The sequence below is a fragment of the Lissotriton vulgaris genome, chromosome 11 (genome assembly GCF_964263255.1).
Source record: "Lissotriton vulgaris chromosome 11, aLisVul1.2, whole genome shotgun sequence".
NCBI lineage: Eukaryota > Metazoa > Chordata > Amphibia > Caudata > Salamandridae > Lissotriton > Lissotriton vulgaris.
The window spans coordinates 1,008,999,818-1,009,026,005 of record NC_141699.1 but is presented as its reverse complement, the minus strand read 5'-3'; the positions used below and the strand labels follow the sequence as shown (position 1 = coordinate 1,009,026,005).

At 44.3% G+C, this 26,188-nt stretch overlaps 1 protein-coding gene across 1 annotated transcript in view; it reads left to right on the top strand.

Moving 5' to 3' along the window:
- Positions 1-19,965: 19,965 nt before the first annotated feature.
- Positions 19,966-26,188, top strand: part of LOC147683929 (uncharacterized) — an 879,194-nt gene continuing 872,971 nt past the window's right edge. The window contains 1 exon segment of the mRNA XM_086942580.1: positions 19,966-20,217. Coding sequence (XP_086798706.1) covers positions 20,099-20,217 — 119 coding nt within the window. The 5' untranslated portion in view covers positions 19,966-20,098.

Below are 26,188 nucleotides of genomic sequence, written 5' to 3'. Positions count from 1 at the left end.
CAAAATTAGTATTAAAAGTGATGTTAATACTAGCATCAGTCGATGGAGCACAGGATTTATATAGGGAAACTATCTAATTTATTTGTTCAGTGTAATATTTTTAGAGCCCTATTCAATCTATGTATTCTCCTAAAGTATACCTCACACAATGTATTAAGATTTGAATTTGGGCCTAACAAACAAACACAGGCCCTGGAAGTCTTGTTCATAAAATGTTTTCAATTTAAAGACAGCACAAGATTGCACTCTTAAATATTACCCATGGAAGGAAATTTTTGTGGATATCCATCAGAGTGGCAATCCCTGGCAAAAATATTTGAATGTGGCTTTTATTAACTTTGGGTGTCATAAAAGCCTGGAATTCATGCTTTTGACTGGCCTTCAGAAGTAAAATAAATAAAAGTGTTAAAATAAAGTTATTTATGGAGGACCACTCAGCATTTAGCAAGAGAAGTCATGCTTAGACAAATATGCATAGAGCCGAGACTTATTTCTGTGTATTTTTTTCTGCCTCTATTAAATTCAAGTTAATTTGTTATAAGTTGCATTAATTCCCATGCTAGATTTCTTACCAAAATGGATACAATCCTCTATTGCAAGAGAAGGCTGACTCTGCAATTACAGATTCTCTAGCACACATGCTTCATATTTGACCATTTCTTGTGCTTGTATGTAGGAGGTGGCTGTGTTAATTATTTTGTGTATGTACAGAAAAGGTCAGTAATGCTGAGATCCAGAATTATTGAACATAAAACAAACATTCACATAAATCAATCAAAATCAGGTGTGTCACAACACTATGTAGTAGCTGGTCATAATAGCACACACATTTTTGTTCAAGTATGTGAAGTGATCCGATTGGATTCAAAAGTAGGCAACCTTACCAGTAAACTGTTCCAACAAGAATGTTGGTGGATAATGTCTTTGCAAACTGAATGGCCATGAAAATTGAACGATAAACAGATTTTTTTTTTTTTTTTTAGTAAATAGAACTATATGGTGTAAGACAATTCACAGCGACAATAAATAACTTTCACAAATCATGAAATATTCACCCTGTATTGCAATTCAAATTCATGGCAAAAATAAATAACATCCAGAACATGGAATTCAGACAGACCTCAGTATCACAATAAATAGATACAATTTATCATCCTCATCCCAAAGCTAATTATACATAGGATGCATGCGGAGTTATTGTCACTATTAGTCTCTTCAAACAAATTTCCTGAAAGCTTTTGATGTTTTGAATTACCTGCCATTCTTTTTCCATTCATTTCTTTTTGTTTGCAAACTTTAAAAGCTTTACTTATCCATTCTGAGAATTGTAGAATCAAACAAGTCCGACGTTTTTGAAGTATCATTGAATGACCTACCAACATAGAGATATAAACTAGCCTTTGATGTCTGCCTAATATGTCTTGAACAGAGTAAAATCCCAATAACCGAAACAATAATTCTAGTTAAATTTGCTAACCTCAAAAGGCTTTCTAAGTAATTGAAGAGTAAATCTCAGAATACATTTCGTTTAGGACAATAGCCCAACTATTTGTTGCCACATGCTGAAGCTTAACATCTATAACAGATGTTGGAATATCCTGGAATAAATCTAGTCAAACAAGCTGATGTATTATGTATCAGCCATTTTACATAGAATTGCATCCTATGAAAATTAGCACCCCCGTAAGATTGAAAAATGTACATTTCTGATATTTTTCCATGCCGGGGTAGTTAAGGCTATATCTTACCATTGAAACAGCCTAGCTGATATTTGTAAAAAAAAAGGATCTGTATGCTTGGCCATCTCTGCTGGGGGGTGTGTGGGGGGGGTTAACAAAAATGTTTAGCATGTAAGAGTCTTGTTCATTATTGGAATTAACCAGACAAATTGTTCCACCAACTAAGCCATGCACCATCGAGAAAGTGCTATCAATCTGTCAATTCTTTCTGTGTCCGGCCCTGGTGAGGTTTCCAGTGTAGGGCCAAATTAAGCTGCCAGCTCCATTCCGGGTGGTGCCCTTCCATCAATTCCTTTAAGTTTCAGCTTGGCAATTCAAAGCCCAATAGTTTGATTCCCAGAAGCTGCTTGGCTGGTCATAGGAATAACACATCGGATTGCTGGCCAGCATTGCTTATGGTCGGTAATCCTATGGTACCTGACCATCTTTGAACCTCCAACTTTCATTCTAGATTAATGAAAACATTAGTGACAAATGATTTTGCTTTGGTTTGTCTTATGCCAGTCCAATAATTTCACCCCTAGTGGCACACTATGCATTCCCCTAGCCATCCTTATAAATAATAGCCCCAGTTCCAAAAACTAACAAAACAGAACTTGAGTCCTATACCATTATTCGTAGCTGAATTGAGGCATCCGGCCTGCTTTGAAGTGGGTGCGAAAGACAGGTGCTGGGACAGGTGGTAGCTTGCCTCGCAGCGGACCGCCAGCTCGATCCTAAGATCCAGCTATGAACTTTTTTAACTGCAGCAACTGTAATATATGCTCTTGGAGCTGGAATTACTGCTGCTGCTGGCACCAGACTTGCCTTCCTAAATGGAATTTCTTATACTTTTTGTAAAATGGTCTGTTTGATGTGCAAATTTCATGTTGTTATTTAGCAAAATATTGTAATTGTAAGCAATATTTGAATTTATGAATATAACAGAAAGGCAATGTTTTTTTATTAGATAAACCATTCTGTCAGTTGGGTTTTCTATTACAGGAAAAGAAATTCGAAGGAATGGTGAAAGTTAAGCGGAGCCATCTGAGGTTCCTGATAATACATTAGAAGCTATGTAAGAGATCTCTTTTACATATTGTTGGAATTAATTGGGGTAGATTTATGTTTAAGACTAAGGGACTGATTTATTATTTGGTGGATGGATACTCTATCACATATGTGACAGATATAATGTCCCCATTATTTCAAGTGACATAGGATATAATGCACTGGTATTAAGGCAGATGGAATATCCGTCACATTTTTGGGGGAGTAACCTGTCTGCCAAATTCTAAATCAGACCTTACAATTCTAGAGAATTTTAGTCCTCTGGAAGAAGAAATGTATCTAGCCTGCAACACTCAGAGGTCATATTAAAGCAACGAAATGAATAACAATTTGAAAACTTGAAGGAATTTGAATTTTTATTTGACTTTTGCTCAAATTATTTCTGAATCAAATCAAGAAAAAATGACGAGTTTTCACAAGAGGTATGATATGATTATTTGGCTCAAGGAGCCAATGAATATTGTGCACCATGGTGGAGTGGTTGCAAAAACCAGTGATATGAACAGCTAGGAATCTAAGGAACAGTTTTATACATAGTGTGGAAGGCATTTGCAATCCTGTGCGTTCAATGCTTATTCAGTTTAATTCTCGCAACTGCCATTAGGCCATTGTCTTTTGCTTTAGAGAATTGGCAGGAAGTTAAACGGTTACTAAGTTGAGGGATGTAACACTGGAACAGTCAAACTACATTGACATTTTAGGGAAGAATAGATTAGGTGAGTTAAATGCCCCCCTGTGATTACCACTTTTTATCATCTGTATTTCCAGAGCCAGTGTGGTATTGTCAAGAGAGTTGGCATTTCATTTGATGTTATTAGTGTACAAATATGTATTGACTATACTTTTAATATGTTTATTTGTGATTAATTGTAATGGTTTAATTACCATACTATAAATACATTGATTATAATGTCCTGAGTTTAAGGGGGACCTGGTTTGTTTGTCACATTAATGAAATAAAAGTTCCCTAAAGCAAACCTTGGTGCCCGCTCTTTTAAACTTCTGCGCTGCCAGAGGAATACTTGAAGGATCTAGCACAGCATTAAAAATCTTGAGTTTAAAGAAGCCAATTTCTACAAGCATGCCGATAAACCTGGGACAAGCGATAAAATCAAATGCGTTCCTGTGACTCTGTGCAAAAGTAAGACATTGGCAAAGATGACCTATCTGCCCTGGAGAGGTTCCTTTCAACAACAGTGTTCCAGACCCCTTACATACCATTGACCCACAACATATATTAATGCCGAATTATCATTTACAAGAGACCTCACTGCTTCTGGGCAAAATAATAAGTACATTTTTGCTCAATTGTGGCTCCAGGCAGTTTTCACAGTGATCTGAATTTTGCCCTGAATTTATAATGAGATCGTTCTTTAGGTTTGAGGAACAATTGTAGTGGATATAAGTAGCTTTATTGAAGAGTTAATTTGTGAGTTGAAAATACTTTTGTGGGACTTACTGAAGAGGTGGCCAACTCCTCTGTTTTCTGAACAGTGCAGGAGGTGGGGGTGAAGATTGGATTCCAAGTTGTCTGGGATGTCATATTGCAAACTTACTGATGGTTCTATGAGAAGATGAGGAGGAGAGATAGCATGGTGGTTGTTTCTGAATATAAATGCCTTTTGAGTAGTCATTCATGGATGGTAGAAAAGCGTAGTGAGATGTGTTTTGTTGGGGTGATGGTGAGGGAGATGGGTGATGAAGAAGAGGCAGTGTTTGAATATGTGTTGTACACTATTGGGCCGGAGATGGAAGTAAGAGTGTCAGATTAAATGTCTAAATACAAGTGTGGGTGTGCTATCTCATAGATAATCTGCATGATATTTGTGCACAATTTCAGGGGTTGAGGACAGTGTTGACCACAGGAACCATAATACAATTTTTCCCTGGAGACAAGATTCAAAACAGCATTTTAAAATGCAGTCAATAAGAAAGGACTGACTCAAACATGAGTTTGAGATAGGAAGTTTAGAAAAATAGCCTCTATGTACATTTACTCAAGCCGCTGTGCAGCTTTGCCTTTAAAGTGAGGCAACTGGTACACTTTCCCCTACTTGGCTTGGTCTTCCTTTATGCTGTACTTCTAAGTACATGAGACGAAGTTAACTTAGAGGCCAGCAAATGCTAAAAAGAAACAGAATGCATTTTCATTTTAATTAGAGCCTTGTGGCATCTCCTTTTTTTCTGGACCTGAGGAAGAACCAAGGAGGACTAGACGGACCTACTATCTGTGAACTGAGAAGTTCTGGAAGACTGGAACTGCCCTCCCTCTTGTACTCAGGACAAGGAAGTAGACTCTAAGAGCCATAAGACTGACCTGTTTGGGCTACAGAGACAAAACAAGCTCCAAACCCCTTTTCTACATTCCCAGCTGATCAGGTTCCAATTGACCTACCTAGGACACTGCTGCTAGCTTCTGCTGGAGGGATTCTTGACCCCTAAGTGCTGTTCCCAAAAGACCTGGACCCTTGGCTTTTGTCAAAGAATACTCCACCTGAGGTTTCTTAAAACCTGTGACTTGGAAATGTTTGCCACCTTTTTGCTCTGAGAACAATATCTTACTGGTATTAACCCGTTAAGTGCTGCGAACGTTTGGCGGACGTCGCGTGCACTACCTCGCTAGTGCTGCGCACGTCCGCTGAACGTTCCGATCCCGCCCGCGCAATGAAACGTCCGCACTGGGGCGGAATTTGCGGCGTGCTTAACAGGTTAAGGAAACCTATGTATTTCTGAAATTTGCACAAGATCCTGGGTTTAGGAAAAGTAGTTATTTGCACACCTGTGAATTTGGAGTTGCCCATATCGTCATGTGATCTAGAGGGCATTTTGCAGAATGTCTTCTTTCTTGCACGCATATTTACACTTAGAAACCAAAAATGCTGTGAAATCCAGATGGTAATACCAAATGTTCTACTATTCTGAATTCCAACACATCTCTTGATAAAATTGGTATGCTAGTCATGTGGCAGGGCCTAGCAGACACAACACAAACACATGTTAGAGAGCGATTTTGCTCTTTTGTTCGCAGGGAGTCATTATAATCATGGGTAGTTCACACCAGCATATAATCCTTTATTGTTTTAACATTTGTGCCATTAGATTGTGTATAGTAATAACGTGAAAAGTGAAGTGGTAAGGTTATTTTAGTATAAACATGAAGAAATCAACATTGCAATTACATGTGACTAGATGAAAACTTTAATGTGTAGAATTGTACATATAGCCAACAAAAATGTCCATAATTAGTGTGCTTATGTAATGCGCTTATTTAAATGTGCTCAGTAATAATGTTCACTTATATGTGTGCGTTATGAAATTGCGTGCCGTTTCTTATATTGGCCGATTTCTGTAGGCTTGAATTATATTTCTCCCTGAAAGCTCTTGTATTAGATTCGCTAGTGAATTTCATGCGCATGTGGAATTTTTTCTTTCTCACATTTCTGTTGCAGGTGGAGAAATTCATCCTTGCTAGTTAGAATAATGTTTTTGTTTTAGGAGTTAGGCTTAGGGAGGAGAAGATACATTGAACGACGATACTGATAATGACGGACAGTGTTCCCTCTTTCATCAGAGAGAGCCTGGGAATCAAGATCATCGAGCCAAGGCCTGAGAGCCTCGCTGCCACATGGTAAGTTGCCTATAAGGAGGTGTCTTGCTTGGATGGGGTGACGCTGAAATGAATTCTGGGAAGCTACCTGAAGTTCTTGAATTGAAGTTAGGGACAGAGTCTGGGACTTCTGCCTTGCCTTGAAAGAGAGAGCATCTTAGAAAGAGCTGTGTAGCTTTATGCTACCTTACCCATTCAATGTAAACGGACTTCTTAGGAACCCTTCACGAGCTGACACCTTTACGGAACTTGCCTGGGGAATGCAAAGTAGGGATGTCACGTTAGCTGTAGAGTAGGGATAGACTAATGCTTTTCATCTACCAACCCCCAATAAAGGGAAATTTGGACGTCTGAGCCGTTCTTTTCTGCATCCTGATACTGAAACTGGTTATTCTGTGCATGCTGCACTGTCCCAATTTCACTAGATTTGGCTTTGTATTATTTCCAATGTATTTCTACACCCTCCTTTTGATGGACTTGTATGTCCAACTGGAGTCAAGCTATCCTGGCTGATGACGGCGGATAGCCAGAAACTGGCCCTAGGATGCTTGATTCCGGTCCAGGAAAGACATGGCTTAGCAGTTCGAGCTGGACTGTTCCCATGAGGCACAGGGTTAAGACTGTTTTGCATATGGCCATGTCTGAAGTGGGGTGGTGTGGAGTGCCAAAAAACGATGGATTTAGTCCCAGATCTCTGTACTGGGGTGAATGTATGACATTGTTCTGCATTCTGTCCATCAACTGTTGTTTTTGCATTTGTCACCCCGAGTGGGACAGGTATGCTCAGACGTGAGTCCTGTGCTCTCCACACCACTGGAGTCAAGCTATCCTGGCTGATGACGGCTGATAGCCAGAAACCAGTCCTAGGATGCTTGATTCCGGTCCAGGAAAGACATGGCTTAGCAGTTCGGGCTGGACTGTTCCCATGAGGCACAGGGTTAAGACTGATTTGCATATGGCCATGTCTGAAGTGGGGTGCTGTGGAGTGCCAAAAAACGATGGATTTAGTCCCAGATCTCTGTACTGGGGTGAATGTATGACATTGTTCTGCATTCTGTCCATCAACTGTTGTTTTTGCATTTGTCACCCCGAGTGGGAGGGGTATGCTCAGACGTGAGTCCCGTGCTCTCCACACCACTGGAGTCAAGCTATCCTGGCTGAAGACGGCTGATAGCCAGGAACCGGTCCTAGGATGCTTGATTCCGGTCCAGGAAAGACATGGCTTAGCAGTTCGGGCTGGACTGTTCCCATGAGGCACTGGGTCAAGACTGATTTGAATATGGCCATGTCTGAACTGGGGTGGTGTGGAGTGCAAAAAAACGATGAATTTCGGCCCAGATCTCTGTACTGGAGTGAATGTATGACATTGTTCTGCATTCTGTCCATCACTGTTGTTTTTGCAATTATCCTTGTAATTTACAACACCCTGGACTTAGAGACGGCAATAATCAGAAAAGACTGCATAGTGAGTTATGCCTACCCTGTAGTCACAATTTAATAGCATTCATAAGACAGGAGCAATGCAAACATATTGTACCATTCAAAATGTAATAACAATCTACTTTAACCAAATACGCAATAGATATCAAACAGGCAGTTAACGAAGAGATCTGCCAAAGATTTCTGGCATCTTGAGGGACTCTAATATAATCCATCCATGCAGTTCTCGACCAACACCTACCCTTATCAGTAGTCATCTTCTCACAGTTGCAATATTATTGAGGATGATCGTAATGCAGGCCATACAAGCACGTCCCTGGCACTCTTACCTGACTATCGTTCTAGACCCATAAGACCTCATTGTGGTACACCTTCCTACTACAGCCAGTAACAAGAGGGCAAGAAGCATAAACTAAACCATAACTCATAATAGCTCATAATAAGGGATCCGTGAAGCCAATTAGCTGCCAGTTACTACAACTATAACCTGTGCGTCTCTCTCTAACGCATTATCCTCCATCACAGGAGGATATTCTGTGTGTGATGGAATATTGAGGAAACAGATATCGTGTGGACAGAATATTGTGTCAAACATATTGAGGGCCAAAATATCAAGAAGGTAAGTGGCAATTAGGTAAGTATAGATTTACTATTCATAACTCCACATCTACGTACATCGAAGATATATGTAGCATCAAGGTACATATATGTAGTAAGAAAAGTTAAACGTTTGCTTAAAATAGGAACTTATCTTCTCAATATTTTTGCCCTCAATATTCTTGACACAATATTTTGTTCCTACAATATTTTTTCTCCTATATTTCATGCAAACACCAAACCATATAGTGCAGGGCTGGCTTTAGAGCTGGTGGCGCCCTGTGCGACATTTATTGGTGCCTCCCTATGGCTTCCTTCTCCATGAATTGCCTCGCTATCACCCTTTTACAGTGACCCTCAAGTCTCCATAACCACTCTCTCTCACATGCTTTTCTTTCATTTTAGAGCACTACTCATACCAGTGTTGGGTTCAGAGCACTTTATTTTACAGACATTACACAGAGACAATGAATAACACATGTGTAAATCAGCAATAAGAAATGTTACATTAGAAAGATGACTACAAGGTATTGGAGTCACATGTCAGCCATACTGGTAGGCAGTGTAGTTTGAGTGCTTGATCTGAAGTACCAAAAATTCAGAATTTAAAACATACCACTATGGTTGGGGTGTTATCTTTACTTATAAGATTTTATTTCTACGCAAATTAACCCTTTTTGCAACATTAGGATAATGAAAGATTGGGTACAAAATCACAACACTCTAACCTATACCTTACAGTTTTCACAGCTATTTGATGACAGTTAATAGCTTCCTGTTCTATATTTGGGTATTCATTTATAAGCTGCAAGTAACAAAAGGATCTCACTGACAAAAGCAGAAACCCACTGAACCATTTACATTATATGCACCTCTGTGATGTTCATCATATTTTGCAGCCGGCATATTAACCTTCTGTGCTACCTTATGATGAGTCAAAAGTGCCACTAGACAAAACTCCGCCTCTCTCCAGTCGATCCATTAATCACCAGAATTATCTTGGTAATTGTATTTGTGCCGGAAAATTACTGAAGGCAAGGAACGCTGCAGCAGGTGCTTCTAAATCCACAGTATATTTGGCAACACAGTGGCCCATGAAGTCAGCGCTTGGTGCAGTGGCACGTATTCTCACCGCGGTAGAGCTGGCACTGGTATGGAGTGCTAAATGTCCAGGAATGCACTTTGGCGCCTCACTCTGGGGTATGAGGCGCTATATGCCTGCCATGATACAATATGTAATTGGAACACATGTGAAGAACCTTGCATGTTACTGTACATATGGAGGGTGTTAGATCTGGGGGTCTCTAGTTAGCAATGGTATACACCTTTGTCCAAATAGGGACCCTTGCTTCTAAGTAAGGATAAGGGAATTACACTACTGGATAACCCCTGCTCACCCCCTTGGTAGCTTTGCACGAGCAGACAGGCTTATCTCAGAGGCAGTGTGTTAAGAATTTGTGAATATACACAGTAATACAGTGAAAACAGTACAGATGGACACCACACAGGTTTTATACAAATATATATTCTTTATATAGACTTAACACAAGACCACAAACAACAAAAATCCACGATACTGTACTTAAGATTGACTTAAAGATGGTAGAAGTTGCTTAGTTCAAGTTGGTGATCAATGCAACACAATGCTCACAAAAGTACCTGGATGCGTAACGCAAAACAAACAAAAGGCTTGCAGAGTGGGAGATGCGTCGGTTCCGTGCTCCGGGGGAGATGATGCGTCGCGCCTCAATGCTTGCACAGAGTAGAGGATGTGTTGTGATCCTTACCGGTGTGGGGGTGATGCGTAGGTTCTTGGCCTGCGGCCCGGATGCGATGCGCAAGATGGCGCCTCGATGCCATGCGACAATTCTGGTGCGATGCAATAAGATGGCGCCCTTGATGCGAAGACGATGCATACACGCCCTGGCAGCCTTGCGACGACTCTGTACTTTGGAGCCGCGGCAGGCCCTGCGACACGCTTCTTTAGTGATGTGATGGCAACCCTCTCAATGGCGTCATGCTTCTCTGGTGATGCGACAGCAGACAGCTTCGACGAAGACACGCTTCCTGGGAGATGCGGCGGCGGCCGCACGCTTCTCCGGCGATGCGACGACTACAGCATGCGGCAGCAACACGCTTCTTCTCATTGCGTTGCGCTTCCAGCTCTGAGCGACACTCAGGCTTCTGCAGATTGAATTCTCAGCAATGAAATTCAGAAGGGAGCTGGGGGTGAAGTCTTTTGTCCCTGAGACTTCAGCAGGAGGCAAGCACAAGTTCAAGCCCTTGGAGTAATATTCTGCAAGATGATGAACATTCTTAAAAATGTCCTTCTCCTTTCCTTGGCAATGAAGAAACCACTGCAGGCCAACCCAGTAAACAACACACTGGCAGAGGGGCAGGCCAAGCTCCTGCAGCTTCCTTGGTTCTTCTTCTTGGGAAAAGGTTTGTCTTGTTCCCAGAAGTGATCTAAAGTACTTGGGTCTGGGTCCCAATATATATACTGCTTTTCTCTTTGTTCTCTGAAGGCAGAGGGGCCTTTGCTCAGTCCAAACCAGTTCTGGAGCACCCTGTTTACATGATTCCTTCTTTCCTTTCACAGTGCAGGGCAGAAACATCAGACGCCCCACAGGAGGTGGAGCCAGCATTGTGGAGGGAAGGCTCAGCCCTATTCAGGTCCCAGGTGCAACTCCTCCCTCCCATCTAGATGCAGATCTCCCTATTCACCACTGGGCTGACTCATTCTGTCTCCTGGAATCCCCCAGCCCTGTCACTCAAACTCCAGACAAGGAATACACAACCTAGCAGAGGCAGGCTTGGATAGTTAGACAAGACAATACCTACTTTCTAAAAGTGGTATTTTCAAACACAGATTGTTAAAAACAACTTTACTAAAATATGTATTTTATCATTCCGAGTTCAGGCATACTAATTTTGAATTTCTACCATGTTCCCTGAGTCAGTTAGGATTATAAAATGTATTAATCTAACTGCCCATTCTGGCCTATGGAGAGCAGGAAACCTGGCAATAGTGAAAAACGAAAATGGCTGTAATTCACTATTAGGACATGCTGCACACACCATGGCATGTCCTACCTTATACTTACAATGCACCCTGCCCTTGGGCCTACCTTAGGGGTGTCTGATATGAAGAAAAGGGGAGGTTCAGGACCTGACAAGTGGGTACACTTGCCAAGTCGACATGGCAGTCACAGACTGCACACAAGCCTTGTAATGGCAGGCCTGAGACACACTTTACAAGCTGCTTCTGTTGGTGGCACAACCAGCGCTGCAAGCCCACCAGCAGCATGTGATTTACAAGTCCTCGGCACACATGGTGCACTGTACTAGGGTCTGACAAGTAAATCAAATAACCCAATCATGGAATCACTAATTAGTACATCAATTTAACATAGGGAGCACTTGCTCTGTGGCACTGAATAGCAGTGGCACAGTGCCCAAAGCACTTAACCAGCAAAAACATATCAAAAACAGAGGAGGCAATCAGTAAACATGGAAGAGAGACTCACTCCAATGAGGCCAAGTTTAACAGAGGGCATCGTACTGCTGGCAAATCAATTTGTTCTTAACCGTGGAATTATGATAGTGCCATAGAAATGCATACCTGACGGGAGCAAATGTGCCGAAGGTGGCATGGAACAGTACCTAAGTAATGCATTGCAGGCAGGACTTTAAGTGGGCCGGGTCTCACCGGTGCGGAGCACAGGCAGTTTTTTATAGGAGGCCCCAAAATGGGTCTCTATCGGGCTCTGTTTTGTTCCCTGGCCAGCCCTCTTTTTCCAGACGTAAAAGACAGCAGGCACATTGATGTGCAGGTGCTCATTCTGCTCACTACTCTCTAGGCATCAATGTGCACATGCTCACACTGCTCACTTCTCACTAGTGGAGAAGTTACGGCATGACGTCATGCCAGGTGAGCGTTGTAGGGGAAGGGAAATCCTTTAGAGAGAATCATTTTCTCTCTGGATTTTCCTTCTCTTTTTGAAACTCAGGAGCAGCAACATTGTCATGGTGTCGCCAGGGCTTTAAGTGGAAGCTTTTTCAATATTATATACAAGCCATAGTTACTGCTTATTTCTCTTATGCAACTAACAACCATTGACAAAGCCAACGATCCTGACTTGTTGTAGGTATAATATTACTTGTTGTCAGATATCTGGATGCAATGACAAAAACAGCAAAATACAAGTCAGGTGGCACACTATGCTAAGCACAGATTTTTAGCATAGGCGTTTTTAAGCCACGCCCTTAATTACAGTGGCCACGCCCCTTTTAATGACTCCCTAGTTTTTTCATCCGGCTAAACCCCAGTTTGCAGGGATGGAGATATGTATCTAACTAGGGTATTATGACACTGGCATAGCAAAATGTACCCAACTGAGGTAACCTCATCCTTGGACCTGATGGCCTGCCTTAAATCAGGATCACCTCTTGACGCATGCCCTGCCAAATTTTTGGCTAAAATGGCTGAAGTCATTAATCCCATCGTGAATCCTATTCTGAACCGCTCTCTCAGTGAAGGTGTGGTCCCTCAGGCCTGGAAGCAGGCGATGATCATCCCTCTGCTTAAAAAGCCCGGCCTGGACTCGGAGGTGTTGGCTAATTACAGGCCTATTTCGCTTCTGCCCGCCTTTGCTAAGATCCTTGAGAAGCACGCGCACAAGGTGCTCTCCGATTATTTGGAATCCCATGATCTACTGCACTCCACTCAATCCGGCTTCCGCACCAACCTAAGCACCGAAACAGCGCTCCTGGAAGTTTCGGAGGCAATTAAGGAGGTGCTGGATTCAGGAGGCAAAGCGATGCTTGTGATGCTCGATCTGTCGGCGGACTTTGACACCGTCCCCCATGAGGGTCTCCTCACCAGACTTTTTAAGATCGGTCTAAGGGGGACGGTGCTCAGCTGGTTTCGATCATTCTTGGCCGGCCGTCGACAAACGGTCTGGGCCTCCTCTAGCTCCGCCGAGATGCCATCACTGGGTGTCGGAGTCCCTCAGGGCTCAGTGCTGAGCCCGACTCTTTTTAACATCTTCATGACCCCTCTCGCGGCACTGGCGGAGTCTTTCGGGGCCCAGATCGTTTCCTATGCCGATGATACCCAGATCCTCTTTACTTGCGGGAAAGGAGCGGATTTTGATGGAGAGAGTATCCAGGGTTGCCTTGGGGCTGTTTTTAATTGGTTCCAGCTTAACAGCCTCAAGTGCAACTCGGATAAATCGGAGGTACTTTTCTTCGGCTGCAGATCGGACCCAGACTGGCAGGAATGGTGGCCTGCGAATATGTTTCCTCCTGCAGGCTCCTCCCAGTTAGCCAAGAACCTGGGAATTAAGATCGATAATGGCCTGACGCTGCGATCCTAGATTCTTGGGCTTACTGGCACATGCTTTGGGCTTCTCCGGATGCTCCGCAAGTTTCTTCCTATACTACCGGAGGAACATAGGAAGATAACGGTTCAGGCTATAATCGGTTCGAGAATGGATTACTCGAATATCCTCTATCTCGGCCTGCCGGAGTATCTGCTACAACGACTGCAGGTGGTCCAGAACTCGGCAGCACAGGCCATTTTTGGATTACCCAGCCGTGCTAGAACCTCGGGCCTCCTGCAGTCACTCCATTGGCTCCCTATCCGGAAGTGGATAGTTTTCAAGGCCCTGACCTTGGCTCATAAAGCTCTACATGCTTTAGGAGCAAAATATCTTCAAAAAAGGTTAGCCTTTTATCATCCTGCAAGGTCCCTGAGGTCGGGGTCTTTGTTTCTTGCCGTGGTCCGTCGCATAAAAAGGGCACGTATAGGAGGTCGTTCTTTCAGACTGCTGGCTCCGCAGCTTTGGAATACTCTGCCAGTGACACTGCGCAGTACCTCCAATCTACTGGCGTTCAGGAAGGGCCTTAAAACCTGGCTTTTTACTTTGTAGATATCTGCCTGTTAGTTAGGGATCTTTCCCACTTTTCTGTTTTTTTCTTTCCGTTATGTTGTGATACAGGTTTTCAATAAAGCGCTGGGACACTCTTTGAGTAGCCGTGCGCTATACAAGACAAAAATAACATAACATAACATAACTGAGACCATGGCGTGCCACTGTACATGACTAATACATTTCATTACAAGGAGAGAAATATGTATATAAGGGGGCATTATGATAATGGCATGGCAAGGGGGACCCAACTGGGTGCAGTGAGAACATGGCATGCAACGGTACCTAACTGATGCTTTGTAATTCGGGGATGGGTACATGCACCTGAGTGGGCATTGTAGCACTGACTTGGCAAAGTGTTCCTATCGGGGTAAATATGGCAAGCCTGGCATGACACGTACAAACTGGAGTCTTTATTTATTTATTTATTTATTTATTCATTATTATTTTCAGAGTTTTATAGAGCGTGGACAAGACCCTTGCGGGTATCAAAGCGCTTTACAGTACATGGGAATAATAATAACATAAGTCCAGGAAGAGTACATAAAACCATAGGGCAATCATAGAGCAGGGCAGTAGGAAGTGAACTGAAGAGTGAAGGTAATACCGTACAGGTAGGTAAGTAAAAATAAAAATAATATCATTGAGAACGACAAAAAAGAGGAGCAATAAGATGATGACAATAACGAACTGAGGAGAAATGGTAACAACAGATAGATTGCTTAGGTGGGCTAGATTGATACAATGTACATATGTACTTGCGGAAACAAAGGTCTGTGTTTAAGAGAATTTTGACCTTAAGAATGCCTTTTACCTTTTTTCTGGGGGTAGGGCATTCCAAATCCTGGGCTGTTGTGAGCTTTGCTAGGAAGTGTCTACTTAAGTCAATAAGGTGCTCTGACAAGGTTTACTTAATGCGGGTAAACATAAACAACCTTGCACAGCACTGTGCCTAACAATGCTATCCCTTCTGTGTATTACACAAGCCTGCAAGTAGCTTCTCACCAGGGCACGAGTCTGGGGTACACACAGTGGATAATGTCAACCCACTTCTTTCACAGGGAGGTGAACGCCGTCCACCCTGCCAAGAATTTGGGCCCCACTGAAAAATGTCCTGAACTCATCCTGGTGTAATTTCCAAACACTGGGACACTTTCAGTAGCACCTGTACATTCAAGTTCAAGTTCAAGTTCAGGGATTTGTATAGCGCACTACTCACCCAGAGGGTCTCAAGGCGCTTGGGGAAGGGGGGGTTCAGTTTTTGTCGAATAGCCAGGTTTTGAGTTCTTTTCTGAAGGAGATGTGGTTTTGTGTAAGGCGGAGGTGAGTAGGGAGTGAGTTCCAGGTCTTGGCTGCAAGGAAGGAGAAGGACCTGCCACCCATGGTGGATTTTCGGATGCGTGGGACTACGGCGAGGGCTTGATTGGACGATCTAAGTTGGCGGGTGGGTGTTTAGAAGGACAGTCGAGTGTTGAGGCATTCGGGTCCTAGTTTGTAGAGGGCTTTGTGTGCGTGGGTGAGAAGACGGAATGTAATTCTCTTGTTGACGGGAAGCCAGTGGAGGTCTTTTAGGTGTCCGGTGATGTGATCTTGGCGAGGGATGTCCAGTATGAGTCTTGCTGATGCGTTTTGGATGCGTTGGAGTTTCTTCTGTAGTTTTGCTGTGATTACGGCGTATAGTGTGTTACCATAATCCAGTCGGCTCGTGACCAGTGCGTGGGTGACAGTCTTTCTTGTTTCGAGGGGGATCCAACGGAAGATCTTTTTGAGAATACGAAGTACGTTGAAGCAGGAGGATGAGACTGCGTTGACTTGTCTGGACATCGAGAGAGAGGAGTCTAGGATGAAGCCCAGATTGTGTGCGTGGTCAGTGGGTGTGGGTGCTGTGCCCGGAGTGGAAGGCCACCATGAATCGTCCCAGGCAGAGGGGGATGATCCTAGGATGAGCACCTCCGTTTTGTCTGAGTTGAGTTTTAGGCGGCTATGTTTCATCCATTCGGCTACTTCTTTCATGCCTTCGTGAAGATTGGTTTTGGCGGTGTTAGGGTCTTTGGTGAGGGAAAGAATTAACTGGGTGTCGTCGGCGTAAGAGATGATGTTGAGGTTGTGTTGACGCGCAATGGAGGCGAGTGGACTCATGTAAACGTTGAAGAGGGTGGGACTGAGTGATGATCCTTGTGGTACTCCACAGATGACTTCAGTGGCATCAGAGTTGAATGGGGGAAGTCGGACTCTTTGAGTTCTCCCGGCGAGGAATGAGATGATCCAGTTCAAGGCTTTTCCTTGTATGCCGATGTTGCTGAGGCGTTGTATAAGGGTGTTGTGGCAGACTGTGTCGAATGCGGCGGAGAGGTCGAGTAGGATGAGGGCCACTGTTTCTCCGTTGTCCAGTAGCGTTCGGATGTCGTCGGTACCTGCGATGAGGGTGGTTTCGGTGCTGTGTTTGGCTCAGAAGCCGGATTGTGAGGGGTCGAGGGAGTTGTTGGATTCAAGGAAGGCGGCAAGCTGGCTGTTGACGGCTTTCTCAATAACTGTGGCGGGGAAGGGGAGGAGGGATATGGGTCGGTAGTTTTTTAGTTCAGCGGGGTCTGCTGTGGGTTTCTTCAAGAGGGCGCTGAGTTCGGCGTGTTTCCAGCTTTCTGGGAAGGTGGCAGAGTTGAACGAGCAGTTGATGACATCACGGAGATGGGGTGCGATGATGGAGTCAGCTTTGTTGAAGATGTGGTGGGGGCAGGGGTCGGTTGGCGAGCCAGAGTGGATTGAGTTCATTAGGCGGATGGTGTCTTCGGTGGTGATTGGCTTCCAGGCACTGAGGTTGTTAGTTGGCGGTGTGGGATCTGAGGAGGGTGGGGAGGGTAGTTCGCAGAGAGTGTTCTTGAAGCTGTTGTGGATGTCTGCAATTTTGTTGTAGAAGAAGGAGGATAGCGCATCGCAGAGATCTTGGGAGGGAGTGATGTCGTTAGATGCTGCGGCGGGGTTGGTGAATTCTTTGACAATGTTGAAAAGTTCCTTGCTGTTGTGGGCGTTGTTGTTGAGACGATCCTTGAAAGCAGATTTCTTGGTGGATCGAATCAGTTGGTGATGTTTGCGGGTGGCCGCCTTGAGGGTGGTCATGTTGTCGGTGGTTGGGTTTTTTCTCCATGTTTTTTCTAGGGTGCGGCATAGCTTCTTGGATTTTTTAAGGTCATCATTGAAACAGGGGGCCTTTTTATTGCCTGAATTGATCTGGTGCTTTTTCAGGGGAGCTAATTCGTCAGCGCTGTGGGTGATCCATTGCTTGAGATTGGTGGCCGCTTGGTTTGGGTCCGATGAGAGGGTGGGAGGGTTTTGGTTGAGTGATGTGAGGAGTTGGTCAGAGGTGATTTTGTTCCAGTTTCTCCGAGGAACAGGTTGTGTGCAGTTGTGGGTCAAGGTGGTTTTATATGGCCAGGTCTAAACTGGGGTGGCATGGTGAGCAAAAGAATGATGGATTTAACCCAGATCTCTTGACTGGGGGTGAATGTTTTGATTTTTGCTCTGCATGCCGTCCATCAATTGTGTGTCTTTTGCACTGTAAGAACATCAGATGTGTTGGCCTTTCCCAGTATTTACACAAAACGAAGTGCATTTATATAGAGTTTACTTCCCCTGAGGTGTTAAAATAATTTAAGAACCACTATTTTTTCCTGTATAGGCCCACTCATTCTAACGCAGGGTGTCAGAGCGCTTTACATGAACGCATGTATATTACATGCACAATAAATTATATAAGTTTGTAAATTAATGTACGGGATATGGTACATAAAACTGGGTGATTGGTGTAGAAGTCACATGCCATCTTCCATAGCTCACTGTGCTATTATCCAGGGCCGGCCTTAGGCATGTGCAAGCTGTGCACCTGCACAGGGCCACCAAACCTCAGGGGCCACCACACCAATATATATCCTTAATATATTTATCCTCTGAGGATGGATACATACTTGTGTGGCGGCCCCTGGCAGGGATTTGGCGGCCTCCGGCTCAGTTCCACTTCTAAACACCCTGACCCCCCCTCTTTACTGGCCTCCGCGCTCTGCCCCACCCGGACCCCCTCTCTGGGGCCCCCTATCTACGCTCCCTGCCCAGGGCCACCGATCTGTAAGATTCGGTATTTACCGATTTGGTAAATACCGAATCGGTAGTGCCCATTGATTCCTATGGGCATTGAAGCCCATAGGAATCAATGGGAAATACCGAATCGGTATTTACCGAATCGGTAAATACCGAATCCTGCAAGGGTGCAGGAGATGTCAGTTTGACACCCTCTAGCACCCCAATTCCAGGCTTGTGTGCCATGTGGCACACATACATGCCCTAAGGGCATGTCTGTGTGTCACATGGCACAAGTGTGCATGCACAGATGTGCATGCACACCTGAATTCGGTATTTTACCACACAATAGGATTGTGTGGTAAAATACCGACTCTTAAGGGCCTGTGGCACTTTTAGGAGTGTCAGCTACATATGGATTTACCGATTCGGTAGGCCCCCTACATCTGAAAAGCCTAATACCGGTCGGAAACCGCCGAAATCGGCCGTTTCCGACCGGTATTAGGGCTCCTACATCTGGCCCAAAGTGTGTTTCCCAGCTTCCTGGCTCGGTGCGGACGAACATCAAGGGTTGTCTAGTCTTGATTCTGCCTCATACGTTTTTTCTTCCATTCCTGCCTCCTTATCTCACTCTTTCAGTTTTCATCCCTTCTTTCACTTGTCAGTTTCCCGTCTTAATCTGTGTTTCCTGTCCCTCTCTCTCCAGCTCTGGGTCAAAATCTGACAATGAAAATAACTCCCGGTAGCCAGAAATGAGCGCAGATCAGACTCCCTGCAAGCACCAGCGCAAATTGAGCCCTGCTGAAATAGTGTTATTCAGTTATACGTGTATTTTATGGGTAAAGCGTGTATAAGAGCGACATTCACGGAAATGTAGTAAAAAGAATCTTCAGGTTGTCTGCTAAGGAGTTTGAGGTAAGTCTTTGCGCTCCTGTATTTAATATATTTATTTATTTATTTGCACAAGCAGACAATTGCCGTACTATGAAGCGGAAGGCGATGGGTTTAAGGGCACAACCTGGAGAGCAGGGGCTGCGGGGATTCCACGTAAGCTCCACGGGTCCCGCCCCCTGTTCACCCCCCCCCCCCCTCCCCCCGCGACACACCTCTCTATCGCGCCCCCTTAGAATTGGAGAAGTTCGGCAGACAGTGCGCGTGAGAAAGTGTGAGGCGATGACAGACGTCCTGAAATGACTCGAAGGAACGCCAGCTGATTTCAGAGCACGCGATAGGACATTGCACTTCAAAGCGTTGGTGCATCAGAACAAAACCGAACCGCTATCTTTGGATCGGATTTTCTGGACTCACGACCCATGATAGAAAGCCTTTTAAAAACAGGATTCATTTTTTCGGGGGTTTCACCAGACTCCTGGAGGACACGTGAGCGAAGCTTGGCTGGCAGCGTCTCGTGTGCATGCACTTGTAAACGCACGCGCCTGGCACCACCAGATCTGGGCTTGGAGAGACCCCCGGATCCCAGGCTGCGGGGCACATCTACAGAGCGACCCCACTGCACGGGTCACAGTCCGCGAGTACCCCTACTTGACGGGTTCAGGGGCACACAGTTCAAGAGTACCCCCAGTGCACGGGTCCGTGATAGCCCACCGTGCCCGGGGACCTTTCATCGCTCGCTGGACGGGAGATCTAGCACCGGCTGAGAGAGGATGGAGCCCCGCTCCAGGGGCCGTGGCCGCGGATTGAAGCCGGCCAGGATCCTGGGGCTGCTGCTCGCCCTGGGCGGGCTCCTGACAGCGGCGGCTCAGATGGACCTCCGGCCGGGCATGTAAGTGCGTCTGAGAATTCACCAGCGTAAGCTGCGCCTTAGCGCCTAGAAGCCACAGCTGTTCTCCGCTCGTTTCTAAACCACCTGTAGTGTGTTTCCCTTATACAGACAATAACACACGCTCTCGTTGTATCACACCACAGGGCAGATATACTCATTTTTAACGGCTCAGCAATCGAATTTGTGATGCGCAAGGAGAAAGCACAGCGCAGAATCTATCCTTGTTAGCATTCGCTGAAAGGAGTTCCCCCCCCCCTTTTTTTTTACATCCAAAGCCCTGTTTGCCTACTTATTGGATCGGGCTTTGGGGGACATTTTGCGCCGTGTTTGCGTCACAAAAGTGCATTGCGCTGCTTCGCGTTACTTTGCGCCGTGGGGGCGTACCAAGGGTGGTGGATGGGCGTTCGTTCCCATGCAACCACCCAAGGTTTCTCGCTCTAAACCCAATTTACTAAAAACAGTAGATTGCGTTTGGTGTGAGAAAACTGCGGCCTTTTCATCTATGCGCATAGAAGGAGAAACGCTTTAATTTCTACTTCCTTTCCCGACTTTGCACGCGTGCTGCACTGTGCAGCAGGTATTCAGTTTTCCAGTGATATGTTTATAGAAGTTTTAAGATTACAATGAATGTAAATTGTTGCACCTATAAAATAATATGCCTGATAGCATCGTCTTTTCGGGTGCAAAGGAGCTGGCATAACTTTGAGTACAATATGTCAAATACAGACATTATAAAGTTCTAGACAAGATACAGACAACACATCACATCGTTACATGGGTGTTTGTATGGGTGTTCACTTACTTGACTAGTTTGCTTTGATTCCTTCTCCCTGCCTATCACTGTCTGCATTAGTACTTGCAGACTAACTAGGCATCCCAATGTATTCAACCCAGTGGCAGACAGGAGGACTACATGGCTCTCATGGGACTATAAATCATAGCATAGACACATTCAACAGCAGGACATTGAATCTTGTTCAGTGTGCACTTGCAGTAGCCCAATCAGCAACCTGTTAAGATTCTCAGAGCCAACTACTGAATATTGGAAATTGTATACCCGGCAGAATGGCTCAGTGAGTGAAATGTTCACCTCTGACAAATAAAGCAGTCTGAAGTTTGCAAGAGTGGTTCTCTGTAAGGCCAACTGAGATACCCATCCTTCCAAGGTTGGTAAATTGAGCGAGATGAACCTGGGCAATAGCAACACCTGATATTTACAGCGCATAGAAACAGCAGAAGTGTTGTGTGAAGTGCTACATACATGTTTTATTTTTTGTCAATTTGTGTCACCATAAAGCAGTTGAAAGTCCTTTAAAAATTCCATATTCAGTGACCTTTATTTATCCTTAAACCCGAAATAGTATGACATAGTGCAAACTATTACACTTATTCTATGACACCCTCGTTCAGCTGTTTCCTTAGTGACGCCCGACAGAAGCTGCTAGGTAAAAGAAGCAGCTCCGTACTAAAACCCCTGCATTTATCACTGGAAGGAAGGAAATTCTGTATTGTTGTTCAACAAAAATCATTACAAATAGAAGTAAAGAAAAAAATCATTTGGTTTACGACAAAAGCTTAATTATTCCAATTTGATCTAGCTAAAATCATGTCTTTTACATATGGCAGCATATATAATGCATTAAATTAAGATAATAACAAGTTACATTATATTTTGGTTCCATATTTCATGCTAATTACATAGGATATCACATAATGTACCCTCTAATTTAAAATCCAGACTTAAAATACCATAATTAAAATGAAAATTGTTACAATGAACATGTAGCATGTTTGACATCTAGCAGCAATTACTAAAGTGCACTTGTGCGATTGGTTACAGCCGGCACCAATAATTAAAGTGCATTTGTGCAATTTCTTAGCAAGCATCTTATATCAAAAGTAACACTCTGAGCGACCATATTTAAAGTACATGAATGAAAGAGAACCTGTGAAATGTTTTACATCTACCAGCAAAATGCTCTTGAACAATGAATAAAGCATATCTATACAGTCTTTTACAACGAGCAGCGATTGTTAAAGTGCTCTTGTGCGATCACTGAATTCAGTCAGTTTCTTGTCTGTCAGTCTAGTGTCTTTCAGGATTAGGACTCTGTCACTGGCGTTTTGCAACATGCCTTCTTCTTTGTGGTTCTGATTTGCAAAGCTTTTGCTGTGACTTACTCCTGCAGTATTCCTTATTTACCCCTGACTGTCTTGGCAGATCACTGGTTGCCCTGAATGTTACAGCATTTGAGAAAACTTCTGTAGGCTGCTGGTGCCTTGCAGACTCAAGCCATAGGTTAATCTTTGTGGCCAAAAAGGTAGATAGTCCCAGTGCAGGAAATTTAGGAAATTCAACGCAGGAGCTAAAGGCTGAAAGCAGCAAGGGGACAGAGTTGCAAGGACTAAAGTCTCGAGGATCGGAGTTTGCCACTTTGCTTATACATTTTTTTTAGAGAACTCTACCACCAAAGAAATATCAAACAAGGACTAATGTGACAGTAAATCTAGTCTGGCTTAGTTCATTGGCAATACATTTACTCAGGGCTTTAAGTGGGATGAAAAAACTGGGGAGGGGCGGTGTCTCTCAAAGGGGCGTGGTCAATATAATTTGGGGTGTGGCTTAAAACTCATAAGCTAAAAATCTGTGCTTAGCATAGTGTGCCGCCTGACTAGTATTTTGCTGTTTCTGTCCAGAGAATCACACCACAGTCACCACTGACATCGCCACCACAATCACCACCAATGTAAACCTTAGTCTTTGTTGAGAAACAAGTGGAAGAGCTAGGAAGAGGAGAGAAGGATGAGAAAGGAATGCTCTCTGATTATAGGACACACTATATCTATGCTGTGCAGATCAATGATATAACCTCCAGAGCCCCTAAACTACCAACCATCATTACACATCCTCTCTTCTGCGTCTCCCCTCTTCCTATTCAAAGACATGGGACACGCTATACCATGACATTGAGATAAATGTAATAATGTACATTTTAGGTATAGGTGCTGCCACTTCAGATATCATGTGCCCCCAGAGGACACTTTCTACAAGGGATGAGAGTAGTGCTTGATTTGTAAAAAATAAAAAAAAGTGCCAGGGCCCTTCTCAGGAGGCCACTGCAGCTTGCACGATTCCTTGCCCTTGCCAGGGCGGCCAATGACAGTAGCAATCCATGTACTAAACATCACACTCCTACAAGTGTGACAATTCAGACTATTGCAGACCACCAAAAGCTATAAGAACTGCCAGGGTGGCATGAGTTCTTCGATTTTTAATGTATATTGAATGATAAAACACTGTTGTTGTGCTCAGCTTAAAAGTAGTCAGACAGCGCCACCACATGGTGGATTATCATTAGCGCCTGTGTTAATACTTAAGTGCAGGTGCCAAGCTATGGTAACCACCGGCTCATATTAAGTACTGAATGAGAGGACTTCATAGCTTGATAAATTGGAGTGGCAACCTTCCATACGTAGAACAAAATCACAAATGACATAAACGAAATGCTAATACTGTTCTATAAGGGAACCTTTCTGTCTCCTGGGAGAAGCAGCCAGGTAGTTGAAATGCTTTCTCCCTGCTACAACTGAGCACCTTAAATGTCATGCACCATTGACCATTATTTACAGATACCTCTTCAAAGGAGGTCCCACCTTTTCCAAGGTTTCTCTTGCTATTCACACCAGTCAGCCTGCATAGTCCACAGTGGAAGGAAGAGATAAACGATAATTTCTTTCCCAACCTCCCCTTGTCCCCTATGTGACACCCTCAACTGGAGTCCACTGCATATGTGCCAATTCTCAAATCTCAACCCTAGGTTTTAACTGCACTTGGTGCCCCAAAAGCAAACATCTCTCTTCATCAAGCAGTTCCAGTGCATGGCATCTGTTTGGGCAATTCATGCCTCTAGTGTCATTTGTTGGGTAGACGCCTGCCGTTGAGATGCAAAGGATAATCCTCTCTGAACTTCTAACTATGTACATGGCCTCTATCCAAGCTATACCTGCTAGTACCTGGCTCAAGGTTTTTTAGGACAAGCCCTTAGTATGTGTAAAATGTAATCAGCCGCCCCCCTTTGCCTGCAGCAAGCTTTTGAATCTGTCAATTTTTAGGTCTGAAACTTGCTTTAGCAAGATCTCATACAGCTGTTGGGCTTTTTCGATCCATCCATCAGGCACGTTATTGTCCAGGCCTCTGTTCTGTCGAGACCGGATTACGCTAGCTTGCTCCACCTGGGGGCAAACAAGTCTGAGATTGTGAGACTGCAGAGGGTCCAAAATGCAGCTGCCAGAACTCTCCTTGGACTTCCTTGAACCTGCTGCACCACCAGCGCTATTTGTCAGCTACACTGCTTGCCAGTTGCCAGACAAGTGGAGTTTAAGTCTCTCTGCATTGCGTTTAAGATCTTGAATTTTTCCTCTCCTGGTATCTTGGCCAACCTGCTTTCATCATACTCCCCCACTAGCTAACTCCACTCGATAGGTCATCACCTGGCGGTTGTTCTCAGGGCAAGGAGGGTACGAGCTGGTGGGTGATCTTTCTGCACACTGGCAGCTAAACTCTGGAACACACTTCCTATACACATTCGCAACATCGATATTTACCTGGCTTTCCATAAGGCTATTAGACCCACCTCTTCCCTTCAATTTAGGCCTCCTTTCGTCGCTTGCCTCCCTTTCTGTTTGCTGTTAGCGCTGGGACGCCCCTTTGCTGGGGCAGCTGTGCGCACTATAAAACTTCATAAAATAACATAACATATCAGCACTATATTCATCTTAAAATATAGGCTTATGCAATACACAAAGGGGGCCTTGGGTCTGCCCCTTTTAACATTGGCTTGCTTGGGGAACTCTCTTGAAGCATTGGCTTAAAGGTCCGTCAGTTACATTTTGGACCAGAACACTGCGTTCCTGAATGTATATATTTTCGGAAGCTGATGTAAAGATTTGGAAGGTTGGTTTCACTTACACTGACAGAGAAAGCATCACACGTGCCTGGTCCTTGTCATCGTCTCCTGCAATGAAAGAGAACTCCTTCGGAGCTCACCTTCCATCAGTCCGTTGCTGCACTGGAGCATGGGCTTGGTACCGACCCCTCCTTACCATGGAGAAGTGTGGCTCACTGGTTAGAGCGGCAGACCCTGATGCAGAGATCTGACCCGGGAGCAGGGTTCAATTCCCGTCGCGGCAGGGTCTTGGGCTCAATGTCCGCTGACCCGATAATTCTCGCCACAGTGCCTACTCTAATCATGGGTCCCACTCTGCAACTCTGGGCAATAGCTTGCTTAATCTCCACACCCGCCCTAATCGCTAAGGATGCCTGGCTTCACCTTGTGGTGCCCAGGAGTGGGCGCCTCACAAGAACAGGCCAGGATGGGTTCCTCAGCGGTACAGCGCGGGGACACACTGGCTAGTGTAACCAGGTGCTTTATAAGCTCAGTTACTTTACTACTTTACTTTACATACCCGTTTTGCAGCATGCACTGGGGATGAAATCAGACTAGGAGAACTTGAAGCAAACAGCCTGAATCTCCAGGAATCTCAGAACCAAGACCTTTCTGAAATGAATATTACTCACACCAGGTCTATTTGACGTGGATAAGCAGCATCCAGGAAGAACAAAAATGAACACACCAATAAAACAGTAGACAACTACAGCAGAGAACTGTACCTCTGAAACTCAGGGCACTATCATTGATCCAACACCAAATCTAATCTAAAAGTAGTCAATCACCATGAAAGAGATCGATTACCCCTGAAATTGACATATTCTATTGTAAACACACAGATAGTATAAGGAAGCGAGCAGACAAATACAGGATCACCCTTTGACCTAATGACGTCATAGGAAGATACATCATGTGATCTTTGACCTTAAATCTCCAAAGAAAGTGATGTCACCTTCCCTTGATCCTAATGGTATCACAATATTTTACATTGCTTATGTGTACAATTATATATTAACATATCA